This window comes from Hoplias malabaricus, chromosome 8 (genome assembly GCF_029633855.1).
Source record: "Hoplias malabaricus isolate fHopMal1 chromosome 8, fHopMal1.hap1, whole genome shotgun sequence".
NCBI classification, from domain to species: Eukaryota; Metazoa; Chordata; class Actinopteri; order Characiformes; family Erythrinidae; genus Hoplias; species Hoplias malabaricus.
This window is the reverse complement of record NC_089807.1, coordinates 29,707,958-29,730,221: the sequence shown is the minus strand read 5'-3', so window position 1 is coordinate 29,730,221 and position 22,264 is coordinate 29,707,958. Positions and strand designations below refer to the sequence as shown.

The 22,264-nt window shown below is 37.4% G+C and overlaps 1 protein-coding gene across 1 annotated transcript in view; it reads left to right on the top strand.

Moving 5' to 3' along the window:
- The first annotated feature begins 2,515 nt into the window (after positions 1-2,515).
- myom2b (myomesin 2b) overlaps positions 2,516-22,264 on the top strand; it is a 37,434-nt gene continuing 17,685 nt past the window's right edge. The window contains exons 1-16 of the mRNA XM_066678872.1: positions 2,516-2,619; positions 4,527-4,632; positions 5,235-5,292; positions 5,659-5,813; positions 6,620-6,706; positions 9,959-10,047; positions 11,309-11,359; positions 12,625-12,789; positions 13,196-13,357; positions 14,104-14,245; positions 14,924-15,123; positions 15,218-15,271; positions 16,980-17,107; positions 18,121-18,304; positions 19,107-19,281; positions 20,469-20,590. Coding sequence (XP_066534969.1) covers positions 4,547-4,632; positions 5,235-5,292; positions 5,659-5,813; positions 6,620-6,706; positions 9,959-10,047; positions 11,309-11,359; positions 12,625-12,789; positions 13,196-13,357; positions 14,104-14,245; positions 14,924-15,123; positions 15,218-15,271; positions 16,980-17,107; positions 18,121-18,304; positions 19,107-19,281; positions 20,469-20,590 — 1,858 coding nt within the window. The 5' untranslated portion in view covers positions 2,516-2,619; positions 4,527-4,546. The remainder of the gene's footprint in view (positions 2,620-4,526; positions 4,633-5,234; positions 5,293-5,658; positions 5,814-6,619; positions 6,707-9,958; positions 10,048-11,308; positions 11,360-12,624; positions 12,790-13,195; positions 13,358-14,103; positions 14,246-14,923; positions 15,124-15,217; positions 15,272-16,979; positions 17,108-18,120; positions 18,305-19,106; positions 19,282-20,468; positions 20,591-22,264) is intronic.

Here is a 22,264-nt window from a genome sequence, read left to right as displayed (position 1 = left end):
TTCACAGGGTGACATACACTCACACCTATGGACACTTTTGAGTGGCCAATCCACCTACAAACATGTGTTTTTGGACTGTAGGAGGAAACCGGAGCACTCAGAGGAAACCCAAGAGGAACACACCAAACCCCTCATAGACAGTCACTCTTAGCAGGGCATGAACCCACAACCTCCAGGTCCCTGGAACTATGTGTCTGCAAAACTACATGCTGTGTCACCGTGCCACCAATAAATAATAATAATAATAATAATAATAATAATAATAATAATAATAACAACACCTAGAAATGCCTACTTTGTAACTATATACATTGTCAGTTTCATCAGCTCTACTGACCTACACACTAGTCTAGTCCACTTGTTTCTCTGCACACTTTCTTACCCCAATTTCACTCTGCCTTTCAATGGTAAGAACCTCAACAAACTATCACAGAGCACGTATGATTTTGGGAGTGGGTCATTCTCAGCACTACAGTGACATGTTGGTGTTGTGTTAATGTGTGTTTCAAGAGGATCAGTGGCTGGAGTTTTTGAACACTGTATTCTCTCACTATCCACTCTGTTAGGGACACCTACCTTTTTGGCTCACCTTGAAGATATAAAGTCAGAGACAATAGCACATCTGTTCCTGCACAGTGTTGGTCGTCATTTAGTCCATTTTAATGGACACACGACCCTGTTGGCTGGATGATTTTAGTTTGTGGACTATTTTCTGCCCAACAATAACACTAAGGGGTTTAAAAACTTTGTCTTACTGGAATTCTGTGAAGCTACTTTGTGACAACATCAGTTGTGAAAAGCGCTATATAAATAAATTTGATTTGATTTGATTTGATTTTAAAAACCCCACCAGCACTGCCTGTGTGTACATTCATGTGTCTGATTCACATGAATGCAGATATTTTGTAGATATTTCTAATCTAGTTATGGTTCAGTGAAACTCTGAATATTATGATTTTAATATTTCTTCATTTGTTGTTTACAACTTGCTAAAATTAGTTGACTCCCAGGACACTATTGAGTATTGTATTGCAAAAAAAACAAACAAACAAACAAACAAAAAAAACTGTAAAAAGAACTGAAACAATTACATGAATAACAGTAAATATTTTAGACTTATCTGAATGAGACATAGTGCCTCTTCTATGTGAATCTCACTACTTTCACAGTGCCGTGAAGCAATTAAAGTCACAATTTCACACTAACATTTTGAATATGTTGTAACAAATTATATCTGGTTAAACATGACAGCTGTTTTAAAGCATTATTCATGCAGGAAAAAAAAACAACAACTGTTGCTCTGTCTTTTTCTGCAGATCCCTGTTCACTAATATGAGAAGTTTTTATGACCGTTTAAGTTTATTTGTCTGACAATCCGATCAGCTGAGTGAACTAATTTTGGAATTACACTAGAACAGGCATAGAGTTCATAGCATACAGACCTCTGGTCTGGCCCTGTGTCGCCCTTACTGTCCCTGTGAACTTAATATGTTGTTAAAAATAGGCCTCGACAGTATTGCTGTCTTCAGGAGCACATCTCAAGAAACTAATGTGAGACTAGCAGGAAGAACTGACATAACAAAAAGGATTAAAATGTACATTAATACATGTGCATGAATATTTTCATGCATTTGGCATGTTTTATTATTATTATTACTATTATTACTACTAATGCTATTCATTGTTGTTTTTTAAAATTAATATTCAACACATCAACACATTTAAATCCTTAATAAATTAGCATAGCCTTGCAGAAATCTTGGATGCTGTATCTTGAAATTTGTCTTGAATTTTATTATTTCCCACTGAGCTCACTTAAAGGAAAGTTTTGTGTGTGTGTGTGTGTGTGTGTGTGTGTATGAGTGAGTAATCTCTGTTTTGATTGGCTGTATTTCTCAAAAAGCAGTTCCTGCAGCATACCCTCCTTAATTTTAATGAGTGGGAGGGGCTAAACTGTTGTCAGCCCAACGGATGTATTCATATATGTTTTTATGACATCACAAAATATATGTTCATTTAATATTGGTCAGTTCATTTTTTATACATGGATCAGGAAATGAACAGCATTTTGAAAAATGTTTATTATATTTAATGTATATTTCATATTACACTAGGCTCTCTTGAGTATGAGGGAAGTTGAGTTTACAATGATATGGGCTCTTTAAAGTTAGAATTAGGGGAATGTGCCTCCCCCCTAACATATCCAAATCAATCGACAAAGGGATTATCAGACCTTCAGATCATTAACAGATAAATTGACCCAGTAGTGCAGACTGGAACCCTGTGAAAATGACCGAAATGTACAGTCATGGATCGTACAGGTGTAGGAGAAACACAGTTAACCTTGGAGCAGGTTACAACTAAATGACCCGTGTAACGTTCACACAAGAAACAAACCGTTAACACGGTTTTTCTGTAAACGTTGTAAAATGTCTCCGTGTCGTGTCTGGTTGAGAAATAATGTGGGAAGTTAGTGTAAATGCTATATATAGTCGTGTGTGTGTCCATGTATGGGGTGCATTCCGCTGGGGTAATATTTTGGTTTTGCCCCGCTGCTGAGAGCAGGGCGAGCTGAGGCTGAACTGTGAACCGTTGGCTGTGCGTCCCGCTCCTCAAGGGGTAAGTGTGCCGCTGAACTGCAATTGAAATATTAAAACGGGCGATGTATAGATATTATTGAGGGGAACTCTCTAAGCTGAATACTGAAGGATGTTGGGGACTATTTCTCAACACCCCTCTTTGCCCTCTCTTGCCTAAACGCTAATGACGGCGATGATTACTGTGATGATGATAATAACGGTGGAATACGAGCTGCTAATTAGACTCTATTACTTCATATTTTTAGCTCTGCTGCTGACTGATTAATCAAATGGGCCTATTCATGTGTGAATAGACAGTATTGATAATAATTGATGGAGTGGGTGACCTATTTTTGTCACATTCATTTTTAAGACTGTTACTTTTCTTTTTTAAAAAACGTTTATTTTTTAAACATGCTCTGGGTCAAGTGCGGTGGCTGCCCGTGTCTTGTATCAGTTTTCAGCCCCTCTGGATCTTTGTTAGCTGTATGTGATGTAACTTGCAGATGATGAAGCCTCAGGTAGCCTTCAAAGAGTCTAAAACTACTTAATAGAGACATGTTTAACACAGAAGACACATATAACCTAATAGTAAAGTCATTCAGGGTTTGATATGACAATACATAGAGGGACAATACACAGAGGAGTTTCTAAAACCTTATTGAACAAAAGGCTATTTCAAGAAATGCTAAGCAACATGTTGCTTTTTTCAGATAGTCTTTGTGATGGTCTGAGACAGGCTTTAGACCAGAGAGGGCAGGGCATTCTGAGAATGGAGAATAGAGCTTAGTGAAATCAGATTTTCACTTTTTCACTTGAAGATAAAAACGCCCGGTACCTGTCACCATCCCTGTAATGAATTTTGAGTCAAGTTTCTTTGGAGTGTGCCATACTTCAGACCATAATGAATTTATTCTTTGTATAATAATTGAATAATAATGTGAAGATTAGATAACTTTGTTTACATACCCATGACATTGCTGGGCAATATGGTGATAATTTATTGTATGATAATAAACTATGAATCAATCCACATTTTAAAGAACCTGGTGAATATGTTTTAATATAAAGGAATTATCAATAGTTCTGTTTGACTAAATTTCAGCGTGGTATGTTATATTGAATGAATACGATTATATTCATAGTATTAACAACAGTTTTTAAATGTGAAATTTTTTTTTTCAAACTTCAGAAACCCATCTTCAATCTAGAAACAATATGGATTGATACTATTGTGTGTTTGTGTTAAATCAGTGATCTACAGCCTAATGATACCCTACCTGGAATCATTGGGCACAAGGCGGGGAATACACCCTGGAGGGGGCGCCAGTCCTTCACAGGGCAACACAGACACACACATTCACACACCTACGGACGCTTTTGAGTCAGCAGTCCACCTACCAACGTGTGTTTTTGGACTGTGGGAGGAAACCGGAGCACCCGGAGGAAACCCACGCAGACACGGGGAGAATACACCAACTCCTCACAGACAGTCACCCGGAGCGGGAATCGAACCCACAACCTCCAGGCCCCTAGGGCTGTGTGACACTACCTGCTGTGCCACTGTGCTGCCCCCTTTAAGAAGCACCAGAAACCAATTAATTTAGGGAAATTCGACACATGATTTTTTATCTACATGTGTAACATTATATACATACCATAATATAGCCTTTTTAACCCAAAACTGTATTTGTGTATTTGTAAACTTCTTTGAAACAGATATTACCTTTGGTATCTAATTCTATGCTATAGAAACTCTTTATGTATCTTTTTGTTAAGCTTTATGTATCGCAAACATAAACTGTGCAAAAATATAAATTACAGCAGAATAAAATGTCTTACAAACATTGGTTGTAAATGTTTTGGCTTGCATTTAGTACATTCACAATGTTACTGAATCTATTGTTTTTGCAGGGCACATGTTTACTACAGACTTTTTATTCTTAGGTCCTTAAAGGTGGTCAGACATGGCTGCAGTTGTTGCCAGACACAAGCATTTCACTGAAGACTATCGAAGCAAAGAGTCGAAATATGTGGTCAAAGAGTACTCCAGGTAAGAGGGGCCATGCATGGTAAATAAATATCGCCAGTTTTTTTTCCAGTGGGGACATACCATGAAAGACATGTTAGTTTATAATAGTCACATAGCTTTAGTTAATAGTCCTTATGTGTGGCATATTAATAGTAATGTTGTTTTGTTCAACTGGATTTTTGAAATTAGAATCACAGCATGTACACTTTGCAACTGGATAAGTGTTATTGATAGAAAAGATGGCAGCTTTTTTTTTTTTTGCCTTTTAACTCTCAGACTGTTTCCACTTAGCAGCAGTATTAAGAATGTGCACAGCATGAAAAAATAATGTAGGCAGCAGGAAAAAACTTGTGGGTTAAAGTCATGGTTATAACTCGTTTTGAGATTATAACTGCCAATATAGGTAGATTCTAAAACAGAATGAAAGAAAAGTTTGTTTGAAAATGTTTGATGGGTACATATGAGAAAATTAATTATTATAAATATTATAAAGAAAACATTTAATTGTATGACTACTGATTATTGTATGTATTCACAAAGTCTATTCAGTTTACTTGCAGTTTTTGTGGACTAACAATTATTTGCTTGTCTATTTTAATGAATGTGAATCTCTATGCTTTTAGCTCTAAAGTTGAAGATGTGAAATATGAATATAGAACAGAGAAAAACATCCAGACAGTGGTAAGATCCTTTATTAAATATCTGCATCTACACATTAAAGCAAAAAGTTTTGGAAATATTTTTGAGCACTAGGTATCTGCTAGCTTTCCATTTCTAATTACAGTGATCCTGCCTGTATAATTGCCTTTATATCAACACTTACAACCTGCTTTAGAGTCTGACAATTTATAACTGAGCTAATATTAAGTTTCAGAAATGAAAATGACAAATGGAAACCTGGACCTGCCAATGGTTTAGGTGAAGGTTAAAGTGTAATCTCTGTTTCTGTATAAAACTCACTCTGTTCTTGAAACATTCACTTTTGTAAACAGAACTTTTGCGAAGTGGTATAATGTCACAGAATGCCACATCCTTGATCCCTAACAGGTGGAGAAGAAGATCCCAGAAAAGTACATCCGGGAGTCATCTATGATCAGGGGCCCCAAGTTTTTGGTTAGGTTAAGGTCACATACCGTGTTTGAGAACACATCTGTGAAGTTGTTCTGCACTGTGGAGGGTTACCCAACCCCACATGTCAATTGGTGAGTCCATGGAACTGTGCACCTTTGAAATACTTAGAATCAGTGTTTTCAATGAAGTCAAAACACTTTACAAACACATATGTAAACATATGCCTTATGTTAATTATGCTAAGCAAATTAACAGTCATTGTTAATTAAAATGTGCAAAAATGTGTTCTCAGTGGAGATTTGAGACTTACTCACAATGTCATTTGACCATGTTCACCCAAATGTTTGCATATGACTATTCAGAAAATATCAAATCATTAATATGATGCAATTCCCAACCTTTGAGCTGTAATTTAGCAGTGTCTGTGTTGTCCTTGAAGCTAATATGGGCTGATGCTTTCTACGTGACTCAGATATCATACAGCTGAAGTGCAAAGGAAGCTCAAGCAATCCTCCTCTTCAGTTGCGCTCTGTCGGGTGGACTTAAGCCAAGCTGCCGACGGTCCATCACACGAGGGCTGTATTGACTGACGGGTCCAGGGCACAGAACACTTCTGACTAGGCCTTGTCAGCATGGCATTATCACTACCCAAACACACAAAATAGAGCAGGCTTGACATTGGTGAATCAAAGTGCCACTGCACACTGTGAACCCCTCCCCACCAACTCACCCAAGCAAAAGAAATGACAAAATTCTTCTGAAATGCACAGCTAGAGTCTGTCAGAGTAATGTGCTTAATGTACAGTAAACTTAAATTGGGTCTACAGTTGCACTAAGAAATCTGTATAGTAATATTGAATTAAATGAAGCTTTATAGAAGAAGCTGGCAAAACACATTACTTGCTCCTATAATTGTGGTCTTTCTGATTCTGGACAGGTTCAAAGATGATATCCTCTTGGACGTTTCTTCTGGAAAGTACTTTGTGGAGAGCAGCGTTGGAATTCACAGCCTGACAATCATGAAGTAATTAAGACATTAGCTTGAATTATTTCAACCAGCAAGTTTAAACCATCATAGCCAAATGTATATAAAACAGGGTCTGTTGCTTGAATAATGACCCTGCATTGAATGGAATGCTATATTCCTTCATAGACTCAAATTTGTTAGAACATAGTTGGAGACATACTGCATAGAAGTAGTACATGCTTTATTTTATTCTGCTAGAAATTACAGGAAGTACCAATTCATTACTCATGCTTTTAAGTAGACTGTACTTTATCAAACACTTATTCTACCTTGCTTTCATTTCTACATTTTATTAGGATAGTTTTTCATAAGCTTGTATCAAAAATGTGACCCATATTTTCCCAATATATCAAATTTGGAATCTACTTATCAACATTCATTTATTTCTGCTAGCCTCACCTTTAAGAGAGAGAAAAAAGCTGTGAACCACATTCCTGAGTTATTCCACTTTGAAACTGAAGTGTTTCAAAGACAGACTCAAATTGGTTGATTCAGAAAGTCTGTTTTTTTTGATGATATAAACCTAAGTAGGGCGGCACGGTGGCGCAGCAGGTAGTGTCGCAGTCACACAGCTCCAGGGGCCTGGAGGTTGTGGGTTCGATTCCAGCTCCGGGTGACTGTCTTCGAGGAGTTGGTGTGTTCTCCCCGTGTCCGTGTGGGTTTCCTCCCACAGTCCAAAAACGCACGTTGCAGGTGAATTGGCGACTCGAAAGTGTCCGTATGTGTGTGTGTCTGTGTTGCCCTGTGAAGGACTGGCGTCCCCTCCAGGGTGTATTCCTGCCTTGCGCCCGATGATTCCAGGTAGGCTCTGGACCCCCCGCGACCCTAAATTGGATAAGCGATTACAGATAATGGATGGATGGACTTTTAAAAATAAAAGTGCTACAAAATATTATTTGAGGGATGCCATACAAGAACCATGTCTGGTTCCATAAATAACCTTTTTGTTTAGGAAATGCATGTGTGAAGAAACTTTTATAGGTTTAAAAATCCTTAAGGTTCTTTACCAATTTAAACATATTAGCAAAAAGGTTCTTTATGGAACCAAAATTGGTACTTCTAAGGCATTGCTCAAAGAACATTTGTATCACCTTTGTTTTTAATAGTGAACTTATATATCTTTAATTCTGATAAAAAAAATATGATATTTTTAGGTATTAAATTAATGACCAGAAGAGGACTCCAAAAACATTACATAGAAAGTTCTATATACAAAGATAATGTACACGGTGGTGCAGCAGGTAGTGTCACAGTCATACAACTCCAGGGACATACAATTCCGCTCCGGGTGATCTGTGAGGAGTTTGGTGTGTTCTCCCTGTGTCTGCATGGGTTTCTTCCGGATGCTCCAATTTCCTCCCACGGTCCAAAAACACACATTGGTAGGTGGATTGGTGTCTCAAAAATGCCCCCTCCAGGGTTTGTTCCCACCTTGCGCCCAGTGATTCTAGGTAGGCAGGTAGACTGCTGACCGATCGCAACAATGAACTGGATAAGTGATTTCAGACAATGAATGAACTTCTAACATTTGTTCTCTGGATTAACATCTAATTTTGCAATGAATCCTTTTAAAGGAAGTTTTTACAGAAGGAGAACACACTAGACAAATATGGGAAATATGGTATAGTTGGATGAACTTTCATGTTTGGCCAAACTGTAGCCCACATTTAGGTATAAAGCCTCAGGTTAAAGCTATACTGTCAGATATAAGGTATTAATTAAATATACTGAAAATAATTAGGTAAATAACCCTTTAAGGCTATTTTATTTACTTGTATCTTTTAATTAATAAACATATTTATCTTCAAATGACAGGGCATTTATTGGATCTAGCAAAGCACCATTATTTTATGAGAAAATGCAAAAATAGGAATATAAGACACAAGTGCTTTGTATTTTAATCCATTTTAACAAATACACAATGCACATGATTTTACTTGAATTGTGCTCTGAATGAGCTTGTTCATTCACTCAAAAAACAGAGCCTATTTTTAACAAGGTTGCACTATAGTTAGTGTTGCTATCACACAGCTCCATGATGTCCTGGGATGTATCCCAACGTTGGGTGAATGTCTCAGAAGAGTCTGGTGTGTTCCCATGGATGGGTACAGAAAGCTCTGCTGAAACTGATAACATGGCGTACCACCTCTAGTGGCATAGTTCAGTGAGCACCATTTTAGGTCAAGAATCAAACTAGTGTGGTTAACACATTGTTGATGTTTTTTTTATGTAGAATATGTGTTAAAACATCAAATGAAATTTGTTTTAAATGTTTCAGAAATGTACAAATCTGTGTATCAAATTAAACTGCATCTTTCTAGAGAATACAAGCTAAGGATAAGTCATCCAAAATCCTTATAATTTTATTCATTTAGATGTAAACACCTAAGCACAGATATTAGAATATGGGCCATTGTATGTGCACACTGCTGAGCTTTCCACAAAAGGAAGCCAGGAGAAATGTGAGCACGTGTGAGCATCTTTCTAATTTAGTCCAAGCCCTGGCCTAGGACTCCGCCTATGTCTTGGGCTCCTGTCAGCTGTTCATGCCCAAGTGCTGAGCTCAGTGTCACCCGAGCCTGGCAGCTCCTTAAAGAGCGGCGTATTGCTTTTCTCCGTATCCATGTCAATCCTGCAGAGGTACAGCTTCAAACCTCGACCCCTGTCTGCTCCTGCCATGGCAGATACATGATTCTTAAAGGCAGCTTTGGCATTCAGCATTCTTCTTCCTATAAGTAAAGAAACCTTTTAATATTGTGTGCACAAAAGCAGTTGTGTTGTCTGAGAAGTTTGAGTGCTACTGAGAGCAGGGTCTGCTTTAAAATAGTAGCATCGGGTTGAAGGTCACATTACTGTCACTCTCTCTCTCTCTCTCTCTTTGAGAAGTCTCACATGTTTGCCATTCACGCCTCACTGCTGCCCATGTCCTGCCTACTCTGATGCTCACAGCCAATGTCCCCCTGAACCTCTTAGCACTAGATCATAGACAGTTTATCCATTACAGACTGGAGGTGGTTGTGGGGGGGGATTTCATGCGCTGCCCAAATGTCAATTAGGAAATTACCACACCATATTTCCAGTCACAGCAGACACTGTGCTGTGCTTGCAGATTTATCAATTGATTAATGAGTCGAAAGAGATTGAAATTGTTATTGATTGGGCTGTATATTGATCTGAGCCTGGGGTGGTGTCTGGGAGTGGAAGTACAATATAAAACTTTCAGTATCTTTGTGTGTGTTCCTCATACAGGTGTGCTATTGAGGACACTGCCATGTACACAGCCGTAGCCACCAACACCCATGGCCAGGCCTCTTCTCAGGCTTCTGTGATTGTCAAAAGTAAGTCTATTTAGAAATGTATGTCTGGGGGCTACTGAGAGGTCAGCAGTCTAAGTGTGGGAACTATCACCTGGAGATTGTAGGTTCAAAATGCTGGGAATCCTAGAGAGCACAATTGGCCTCACAATAGGCCATGTAGGAGAGCACCCTGTACCCACACTATATGGTGATAGGAAGCACTGGCATCTGTCAGCTGATATGACAGATCTCGGCAGTTTGTGTTCTCCAGTGACATGCAAAACTGTTCAGTGGTGTGCATATAGTGGCAACTAGAAAAAACAAGACAAAATGCAATAAGGCATGTCAAAAAAAGTTGGTGGAAAAGTTTTGTAAGAGGCTAAAACAGAACAGAAACAGAGACCAGTTGCTTGAAAGAAAGTGCTGGTGTAGCATGACTGCAGAATATGCCACGAAAGAAAAAGTAATAGGAAAAGTGCTAAAACATTACAGGACTTGGGTTGGGGAGGCTGACCACCAAATTCATACAAGTACATCAGTCATGAATATCCTATCTATCAAGGTTTAAATTCTTTATAAATTTAGGGATATATTTCTGCAGTTCAGTAGTGGATTATTCTAGCTTTGCTTCATCTGGCAGTTATTTCTTCAAGTAACAGAGTATTTAGCAATTATTTATTACCAAAATTCAGTGTGTCCATTTTGAAACAAAATTAAAGAAATTTTCCTTTCCTTTCATAGTTTTGAGATAGGACAAAATCTCATTATTGAAAGTCAGAGATTATTAGGTAATTAAATTCATTATGAGATACAAATTGTTATGAGATAATAGTTAAAATTGTTATGGTCCATTAACTTTTTTTTTGCCATATCTTCTACCTAATCATTAGTAATCTCTAATTTCACCTTTTCAGTGATATGTCCCTGATCATACACAGTGGTAAACATCAGTTTACTGTGAGGCCTTACTTTTGCTTTTGCCAGATGTAATGCCACTGAGTAGCTTAACATGACAGAGGGGGATGCAAACTGTACAGATCTGTCACTTTAGCTGGCAGGCACCAGGCCAGAGAAGGGAGATAGAGGGCAGTAGTACACAAAAATATATATTCATACTTAAGAATGAACATAATTCAGACTGAAAAATATAAATAAATATACAAAGGAACAAATAAATAAGAATTTCAAATTTCCAAATATGTGCTGCTCGATTTGCTGAATTCCCAGCATTTCCATTAATTTGAGGGCATTCTCTGTATAATAATTTTAATACAATCCTATAACGGAAAATTCTGTTTTTTAGGGCCCAAAGAGGAGGAGAAGTCAGCTCCTTATTCTTGGACATCTTACCAGTGTGAGTTTGAAAGTATTTTGGGAATTCTTTAAGTGATAATAAAATATATATTATAGTCTCATAATTAGGGCTGCACGATATTTCAGAATCGTCATCATGATGTGTGCAGATGCATTTGTCACACTCCAGGATATGCAATTTCTCATGCAATTTCTCATTTTCCATGACTAATCTAACAAGAAAATCTGTCAAATAGATACATGGCATAACATCCTGGATATTCTTGGATAAACAGAGCTGTTGCTAGTGATTGACATGCAGGCTTTGCATACACAGTGGTCCACCAATCGCAGTTAAACTTTGTAAGCTGACTTTAGCCTAGATTTCTAGAAGAGTGTTATATGAAAACAATAATCAGATGTTCAATCAAAGTAACATTAACCTCTAGTATTAAACTGTATTATCCTCCAAAAATCTCCTCATTAATGTATAGCTGGGCGGCACAGTGACGCAAGAGGTAGTGCACGGCAGCATGTCCACCTTGTGCCTAGTGATTCCAGGTAGCCCTGGACCCACCATGACCCTGAACTGTATAAGCGGTTACAGACAATGACTGAATGAATGAATAATGTACTGTGCAGCATTAGTTCAGTTTTTCAGGTTTTCATATGCTATATATATATATAGAGAGAGAGAGAGAGCTTTTTCCAGGATTATGCAGTTCTACCTATAATAGTTGCCAAGTGATTCATAGCTAAAATAATAAATGCCTGTAGGATAAACATTACCCATTTGTTTGTTTATTATGTTGTTCACAGTGTTGTAAAAGTGTCCACCAAAGGCATCAATATCCTGCTTTTTATTTTACAACTTTACCTGAAATATGGAACCATACAACATACTGACAGTAGTCTGGAGAGTTCCGATCTTTGTTTATAGAGGCAACTCATTACAATTGTACTCTTTCATTCTTTTGCCAATCTCTGTTATATTTTTTGACCATCATTTATAGTTACCTATTTAGTTAAGAATTGTTCATCTGACATGCCTGGTTTCTTCAGGATATTTTATAGTTTTGTTTAGCACAGATGAAAGATTCATATTTACTTTCCTTCTTTAGTGTTTTTTTTAAACATAAAGTCAGTGAACATCATCAGTGATATCTCTTGTGCCTTAGATGTTATTGAATACCAGTTAGCCACCTTAACATGTAAAGTAGGACAAACCTTTAAGTAGGGACTGTAAACTAATTTACTCCCATTTTACAGTGCTGATTTGTATGTCTTAAAGTAACATAAGTAATTTTTTCTTACTTCTTTGTCCAGATGCAATATTACCTGAGATTAAATACACAAAGATCAACATTACCTTTCTGGAGACATTCAAAGTTACATTCGGCAAAGAGGGAGATTGTGTGACTTTGGCCTGTAAGATGACCATAAGCCCCAATCTGGCCAATCTGCAGCCTGACGCCCTGTGGTACAGAGACGGTAAAATAAAAAACTAAACCATTCTACATCTGCATTTGTTACATGTTTAAGATGAAGAGCATTCATGTTTAGTATTTGCTTTTAGATACCGAATGGTTTTACAGTTTTTATTTTAATTTCCTGTGAGATTTTATATATTGTCTATGGACTGTTATTCATAAGGTACAGACCAAGCTCAAGGCGAAAGCAGAGAACTTAGCTTTTTCTCATTTCTGTGACTCACATTGTTGGCTCTGGCCTGCTGTTCTAAAAACATGATCAAATTACACCTCTGTTCTGGATCGCAAACATATTCTAAAGGAAGGGTTGTTTTTCATTTACACTCACAAAAGGCATGGTATTCTTTTGTGTGCATGTGTGTGTGCGCGCACTCGTGCTATATATTTCTTTATTTATTAACTTCCAGAGCTCCTTTTGAAAGAATCGAAGTGGGCGAAAATGGAGTCTGGTGGAGGTGTTGCTAAGCTCACACTGACCCAACTTGCCAAGGATGATGAGGGTCTTTATACCCTCCGGATGGTGACTAAGGGAGGGGACGCAGTCCACAGGGCTTATGTCTATGTGGAAGGTAGAGAACTCTGGATTGGATGATCCTGAAACAAACTTTCTCATGTTATACTTCACTCACCTTATTTTCTAAAGTGAGATTTCAGATAAAAAACAAATATGCACATTTTACCCTTTGCCTCAAATGTAGCTGATCAGCCAGTTCATTATGCAATGCAAGTAATAGATTTAATTTCTCTACACGGCATTATGCAAAGTAGAACTGTTAATGTACTTTATTGTTTCTGACAGTAACACAGTTATTTACCAAATTGAACAAAACTGTTGCAAAAGGCATGCTAATCCCTGCAGTCCTTTCCAAAACCTGGAGCTTGTTGGAGGCATGTTTAAAAAACCTTTAAAACTGTGTAAAGGCTAAACATCATAAGAAATTAAAGATTAAGTCTGCAATGAATTACAGTGACTTTATAAAATTGACTATATTAGACCAGGTTTACTAAACAGCTATAAAGAGACTGCCTAACCTGCATTAATGCAGTTCTCTTTATAGGTTGCATTAATGGTACATAAGCGCTACTTTGAAAAGGCTGCAAGTGCTCCAAATGGGATAGCACTATTATTGCAGAAATGAAAATAGCCAGTTCTGCCATACTGAGGTTTTTCTGTATTTTTGTCCTGATAGCTGATGGATTTGAGGAAAAATGTGAGAAACAGTAAAAGTGTTTTAAATAAACTGATCAAACTGATTAAATTAACCCCATCTCCCATACAACGCCAAGACTCTTACATTGTAATTCTCTGTTACAGATGGACCTCCTCCAGTTCCTTTGGCCCCTGGAGCCCCCATGGATATTAAAATCCATGACGCTAACAGAGATTATGTTATCGTGTCCTGGAAGCCACCCAACACCACCACTGAGGGTCCCATCATTGGATATTTTGTGGATAGGTGATTGGTCTGTCTAAGATGTCTGATAAATATTATGTGAATCTCAGCCTAATTGCTGCGAGGTGACTTTATCTGTTCTTCACTTCCAGTGTGTGTTTGCATGCATTGAAGAGACCCTTTCAAAAACAATCTCAAAGAGTAACATTTGCTTAAATGTTATTTGGTTCAAATGAGTCTATGGTGCCACTATAATTATTAATTTTCCACATCCTAAAATCCAAGCCATGAAATTTGGAGATAACTACAGGCTACTGTAGATAATAGTTATTTTATCGCAACTGTACAAACTTTAAAAGTTTCCTTATGCCATCATATTTTTTTTTCTCCCTTGAATCTTTTGTGCACACGTTAGTATATGGAGTGATTCTTTTTCCCTGTACAACTTAAGCCTGTGCCACTACAGAAATGCAATCTTGTCTGCAAAACTTGTATTCCAGGTAAAGAAACGCTTAGACATGCAATTATGAGTAAATGGTGTTCCACTTTTACCACCTTTGTCTGAGGTTGAAAATAGGCTGTACTTTATGTACCATTGTCTACAAGTGCAAAGTAATTGTCTTTCAGTTGTCTGTTGCACAGAGGTAATGATAAGATAGTCTGGATGGTTATGGCCATGCATTTAAAAAAAAGTATAATCTCTTGTGCTTTTCACTTTATTGCTCACTTGAACTCTGACAGATGTGAGGTTGGAACAGAGAACTGGGTGCAGTGTAATGATTCTCCCATCAAAATATGTAAGTACCCCGTGTCTGGACTGTTTGAGGGACACTCCTATTACTTCCGTGTGCGTGCTGTCAACTCACGTGGCATCAGCAGGCCTTCCAGGATGTCTGAACCCATTGCTGCACTGGACCCTACAGAGTTCGAGAGACTTTACGGTAAAAAATACAAATATTTATAAAACCTGATAAACCAATTACTGCATGTATATTCTGTATATAAAACTGACTCTTGTAACTTTCATTTGAACAGCCACGAGGCTTGGTGGAAAACTTGACATAGTGAGCTATCATGATGATCTTGAAGGTAGTGTGCATTTTTCATTATTCTTAGTTTTACAGCCTTATAAAATCACTACTGATCTAGAAACAGAACACCTCTAAAGTAGATCGTTGGATGTGCTTGCATGGAACATGAAAATATACCTTTAAAGTTATTTTTCTCCTGAAAACAATAGAAAGTGTAATAAGTGTTGCATTATATAATGAAGAAAATATATAAAATTGTTGAGCTTTATATGTAAATTTCTTATAACTTATTACCCTTAGGACAAAACCTCATATGGTCATACACTCATACACTTATAAATCTAAACCCTTAAATCCTCATATCTTCTGGAAAAGTAAGGAAACTTAAAATCATGAATAATTTATATTTAAATCATCTGTATTAATTCTGTAGTTCACAGAGCACAGATTGCTTTGTGGTATTTCCATAATTTGGAGATACAAGGCTTTGTTTTAACAATAAAGATTTTCTGACAGAAAATATAAACAAGTTGTTACATATTTGAAGTTCACACTGGAAATGGGAAAAAATAAATAAATGAATATATATATATATATATATATATATATATATATATATATATACACACAGTTCTGTGCAGAAGTTTTAGCCACATGCAAAAAATGTTGGAATGTAAAGATTACTTAAAAAATAATGGAATTAATTCTTTATTACTTTAAAGAAAAAGACAACAATGTGCAGTAAACAGTAATAAACGATAGACAGTCAGTATTATATGTGAGGTCCATCTCCTTTTTTTTTTTTAAATATTAGTCCTAGGTACAGTTTATACAGTTTTATAAAGAAATTAGATGGTAGTGTTACTGAGTGTCTCGGAGAATCTGCCAGTTCTTTTAAGAAGATGGATTGTCACACTTCTTTTTTCATGCAACACTCAGTACATTCAATTTTATTGAATGTAAACTCTTTTTTAATAAGTTACAGACATACAATTATTTATTTTGCAACATTTATTTATTTATTATTATTATTATTATTATTATTATTGGTAAAGTAAATCTAAAAGTGGTTTATGTTTGACGGTGATGTCATCTTTCTTGTTTTCTCTTAGCAGTTATTCTGTGACTTATATATTGTTCATATCAATATCAAAATTATATCACATATACCAAAATTAAGAAACATATTGTGATATAAATGTTGAAAATACCTGACTTTTGTACATCAGGTATATAACAAATGCAAAAAATGTTGTTATTTTTTTTTAATCAGCTTTATAGGTTTTGATATTTCTTATGCATGCAATTATATATCAGTGGTCGTCAGTTTTCACTTGCTGTGCACTGTCCTTTTCACTGATTTGTTTTTTGAAAAGAGAGGAAAAAAAGCCCATAATTGGTTCTCATCTGTGATGTGCTGATGATGAAGTTTTTGATGATAATTCCATCAGGAAAGGAATGTCCAACCATCTGTGGCACTTTTTCAGATGGAATTGAACGCATCAAGCCTTGTCAGAAATGTGTGTGCATGGGTATGTGGGTGTGTTTCAGTATCTTTGAAAGCTGTACTGATGACATTGGGTGGACATTCCCTAGAGGTGTTAGTGTACATATGTGTGTGTGTGTGTGTGTGTGTGTGTGTGTGTGTGTGTGTGTGTGTGTGAGAGAGAGAGAGAGAGAGAGAGAGAGAGAGAGAGAGAGAGAGAGAAACGTAAACACACTCTTTGGCAAGGACAGTAATTCTGTTTGATGTGGTCTGGCTGCAGCTGAGGGAACAGCTCCGGGAGCCCCCTCCAATGTCTATGCCTCAGAGACTGACCGAACATATGTTGTGCTCAGTTGGAGCCCCCCAGACTACCACAGCAAAGCCCCCATGTGGTATTACATTGAAAAGGTTAGACTCAATGCATCTCTTAGACCAAACACAACTATCACAAGTTCTTTCCCTTTAGATTTGTACATTTTAGACTTATCACTCACATATTAACCTGATACAGTACAAACGTTGTAAACAAAGGTTCATCTGTGGTAGCAAGCAGATTTAACTCGTTTTATTCAACTCATCATAAACAATAGGTTAAACAATTTTTCAAGGTGTTAACTGGAGTTGAATTAAAGAAGTTCAGCTGCTTGTTACTACAATATAATTTTTTAAATTGTATTTTTTACTGTATACTCTCAATTTGCTCTACTCTTCATTTGGAATTGTGTTATTGCATGATTAAGAACGTATTCTTTATATAAGGAACTGCATTTGTTTAAAGTTTAAAATGAAACATTTTCAAGTCTGATCTTCAGACGTTCTACTTGTCTCAAAGTTTAAAGGAGCATTAAAAATAGTGTTACAAACGTGACTGTGCTATAAATAGCTTCTGTGCTGCTTTTCATGGAGCCATACCCTGACCCCTATGGGTGTGGATCCTACAGTGTGGTTAATACTACCTCAGCTGTAGTGGAAGTGGTTATAGCACTTTGAATTGACAGTTCTGAGTCAAGTCAAAGTATATTTTGTTGATTAAGGAAACCACATGGTGTTTAACCATGTGAGGACACTGGCCTTATCTCATTCTGATTAGAACATAGCAGATCTTTATTTTCTTTCCCTGACATCAGAGAAATACCTACATGGTGAGCAGAGCCATAAGATGTGGTGAAATGTGGTGAGAAAAAGTGCAACTGGACGCATACCATTAGAGTCCAGAGGCTTAATCTAACGTTCTTACTATCCACTCCAGAAAATTCACACAGCCATCATCAAAACGCTCCTGTTCTGGACATTAACACTTTAAAGACAGATGCAATTACCCATAAAGGGATTAAGAGGCCTAAATTAATGTAATAATTTCTTGTTTGTTGGCTGGTATTGCTGTGTGAAGTAACAAATTGCTCTTGGATGGCTTTTTTCAGTCTCAGGTGGGCAGCGGATCCTGGCAGAGAGTGAACACTAAAGTGCCGGTGCGTTCTCCACGCTATGGAGTCTTTGACCTGGCTGAGGGGAAGGAGTACCTGTTCCAGGTTCTATCCGCCAACATGTATGGCACCAGCAACCCCTCTGAGCCCACCAAACCAATCAAAACTCAGGAACTGCGTGGTAAGAAAATCTAATGGCAACATATAAGAATAATTTAGCTCCAGACATCCTTATTTCAGTTTGAATGTAGTCATATGCAACGTAAGCATATGCAATGATTTGGGCACCTCAGTCAAATTACAAATTGTATGTGTTGCACAGGTCAATTTGTATGTTTTTTCCTTTTCTTTTTTCTTTTCAATATGTCAAAAAAATATAGTAACCCTGCTATTATATTTATACTATTATGCTGAGAGCCTTATAGATCTCTATGCTCACAGACTTATCAGCAAACTTGGTATTTTACCAGGGGTGCCCAAACTTTGCATTTATGCATTCCTCAGCAGAACTTATATATAGACACTCACCAGAAATATCCTTTTCTGATCTTTACTGCTTCACAATTTATGACTATAGGAGTTATTTCTGTGTGCTTAGTTTACTTTGTAATATCCTTTGTTGTGGTTTGTTTATTTTTGTTCTGTTTGTAAATTGTTTGCTCATTTTTTTGTAAATTGTTTGCAGCATCAGGTCCTTGATCAGGTCCTCCATCAGGTCCTCCATCAAAACCTTTCAAATCACTATGCTTTTCTATTCCTCTCAGTAAAGCCTGGTTCCTGTTATTGCATATGTGGCCAGATAACCTTGATTGTTTCATGATGAGAAGTGAAGCTTTACTCAGGGCATGTCTTTGATGTTGTTATCAATAATTGATCTGTAGATTTTTCTCTGAGTTTTACAAATGCATGTGGTATAAGTCTTTAGGAAATCTTTTCAGGATTGGGTGACATCACACCTCAACTAAGGTTAACTTTTTCTTCAGGTGTGCCCTCGGCTCCTGGTCAGGTGGTGGCTACTAGAGAAACAGACACCTCTGTTCTGATCCAGTGGGCTCCTCCAAAGGAGCCCAACAATCTCATTGGATATTACATCGATTCATGTGTTAAAGGATCAAAGGACTGGATGTCTGCTAACCACAAGCCCAACAATAAGACAAAGTATGTGCCATATCCAAACACAGTAGCACAGAGGTCATCAGTTCTGGTTCTGGAGGTCCAGCACTCCATTGTTATTTCCCTGCTCAAGCACAGCAGATCATTACTATCTGATGCTATTGTGTTTGAGGAAATGGAAATGTGGTGGATTCTATTATTTAATCAGTTAAAATAATAATAAAATAGTTAAAAAAACAATATAAAATTCTGCCCCCCACAAACACTTGTATCAGTTAAAATAATATACATTTTTACTATTATTTCTGCACTTCAATTCAAGTAAGATATACTGACCTGTGTTATTTTTTACATGTTAACATGTTGATGGCTGGGATAACTATGGGTTTTATTATTCCACATAATCTAGTTGCTGCTAATACATGCGATAAGCAAGGAACATTCCCACTCACACTGTAGTGTGAAGGCACATGTGAAGCTACTAAACATGCTTGAAGGAGAACACTAATTTCCCAATATTGTTATGTCAGTTAACAGATGCCAGCATTTGTGTGTATCACGCTGATTGATAGTGAGAGGGTCCTGCTGACAAAAAGAAATTGGCCAGTTAAGCTGTCTTGGACTCCTGGTCTTTAATGGCTAAGACATTAAAGAAGATTGAATACACTATCTCCTGATGATAGGGCCAATGTCTAGAGCCCCCTGTGGATATGGAAGATTTTTTCACCAAAAATGTCTACCTTAGGTTTCTAGCACTTTTTGACCTAATTGTCCCCACCCCACCTTAGGTATTTTCTTCAAATAAGTGACAAAACCAAACACCAAAATAGTCCTAGAACAATGTTTTCCCATTTTGTTACCATCAGTAAAATGTTCTAACAGTTTTACAGTGCTGTGGCCATCTATATATTGATTTATGTTGGCTAAAATTGCCAGTGCTAGTGACCCGGGGTGAAGCTTTGGTGAAAGACTCATACATCACCAGTATGTGTCCGAAAAAAAGAACCTCAGGTAACACCATTTTGAGTTTTATGAGTGTGATACAGCCTTCTAGCTGTGAAGCATCTGAGGGGAAACTCTGACTGGATCTGAGACCAGAATCCTCAATGATTCCTCATTTGTCATCTAGTGCAGCTCCTAGTGTTGAAAAGCCTGTCTAGAGTTGTGGGCTTTCTTGGCAGCAGGAAGCCAATGTGGATTTAGCCTTAGACGAGCTGTTTGTTTTCCCGCAGGTTTGTCGTCCATGGTCTGACCACAGGTGAGACCTATGTTTTCCGTGTGCAGGCCATCAACGAGTTGGGGCTCAGCGAAGAGTCGCAGGAATCTGCACCACTCTCTGTCAGAGCTGCTCTCAGTACGTTCCTCTCCACATCTCATACTAAACACAGATCGGCTTGCTGCACTGAAAGATGTGACTCATGGAATTTACTTGATATAAATGGGTGCATAATTTCGTTTTGACAGATTTCCCATATAACTGAAATATTGTGGGCTGTCCAAAAAAAACCATTTGCCTGATGCAATATAATAAATTTCATATATATATATATATATATATATATATATATATATATGTGGTACATGTTATCTAGGTATATATATACCGTGTTTCCCCGAAAGTAAGACAGTGTCTTACATTCTTTTTACCCCCGAAAGTCCCACTATGTCTTACTTTCGGGGTATGTCTTATATTGGTAAAAAATGTCGATTTTTGTTTTAACCATAAAATTAACATTTATTAACAACCTGAACAGTATGGTATTCACCATAAAACAGTTTTATAAAAGCAAGTGCCAAGAATGTCTTGTTACAACCGTATCATGACGGTATTTCCATGTATAACATGTAAAACAATGAGAAACGGTAAGAACGAACAGTTTGAATATGTTATACTGGAAGATAAAACAGATTTATTCCATGACAACCATGGCCATGCCAATCAGAGCGGCCACCAGCGGCTGCACATGAGGGCACTGAGGCTGCGTGTTGGACCACGGACAACATTACTGCTGCTCCCGCGGCCTCCACATCCCTCCGCTCATTCCGCTCCAGATCCGTCCGCATCCCGCAGTTAATGCAGCAAAAGGTACCGGTACTATGGCTTATATTTTTCCAACATACAGTTTACTATGTCTTACTTTCGGGGTACGTCTTACATTAGCCGACCCCCCCTGAAACCCACACTGCGTCTTACTATCGGGGGTGTCTTACTATCGGGGAAACACGGTATATACCATCTCTGTATACCACCTGAAACCTGAAAGTGTCTGATGATTATATTTTGAGGCAGCAGTTTGCAGTTTTAAATGTTTCCAGGCATCAATTTGTGGATTTTCAAACAGCAGCACACATTTGTAAATTTAATCAGCATACCTGCCTGTCTTCTTCCAAGGCAGGGAGAGTGACATAACATTTACATTTACTGTGATTAGCAATTTCTTTCTAAATATAGGCCTGTAAATGACTACTGGATATTCTCATATGCTTGTCTGTCATGCTACAGATGTGAGTTTTAGAAAGTAATGTAGATGTAATGAGTGATTAGATTACTGTTTTAAGCAAGCATAAAGCAATGCCATTACAGCTTGCCAGAAGTAATTAGACATACATAAATGGTTATTATTTACTCCATTAATGGTTATGATGCATTCTTTAATTTTTAAAATTAACCAAATGTTGCCTAATGCGCCAAAAGTTTCTAAAGCCTTTACATAAGCTGCATGCCTTAAAGCACCACTATAATTTGGAAAATTTGAGAAATCGGTTAGCAGTCTGTTGGAAATTTGCAATTACATGCAAAATGCAGAAAAAACATTTTGTAATGTGGGTTGTGCTGTCGATTTATGAGTTTTCTTGCAATATTTGTTTTGTATTTCACTATGGAAAATATATAGCCAAGTCGCATATTGGATGCTTTCCGAATTGACCAGGCGTCAGACGTGGTGCCTGGAAGGCCAAGAAGAAAAGGGAGAAAAAGCCAGTACTAAAACCCAGTTCATGCCCCCAGGCCATACGTATGTGGACAGAG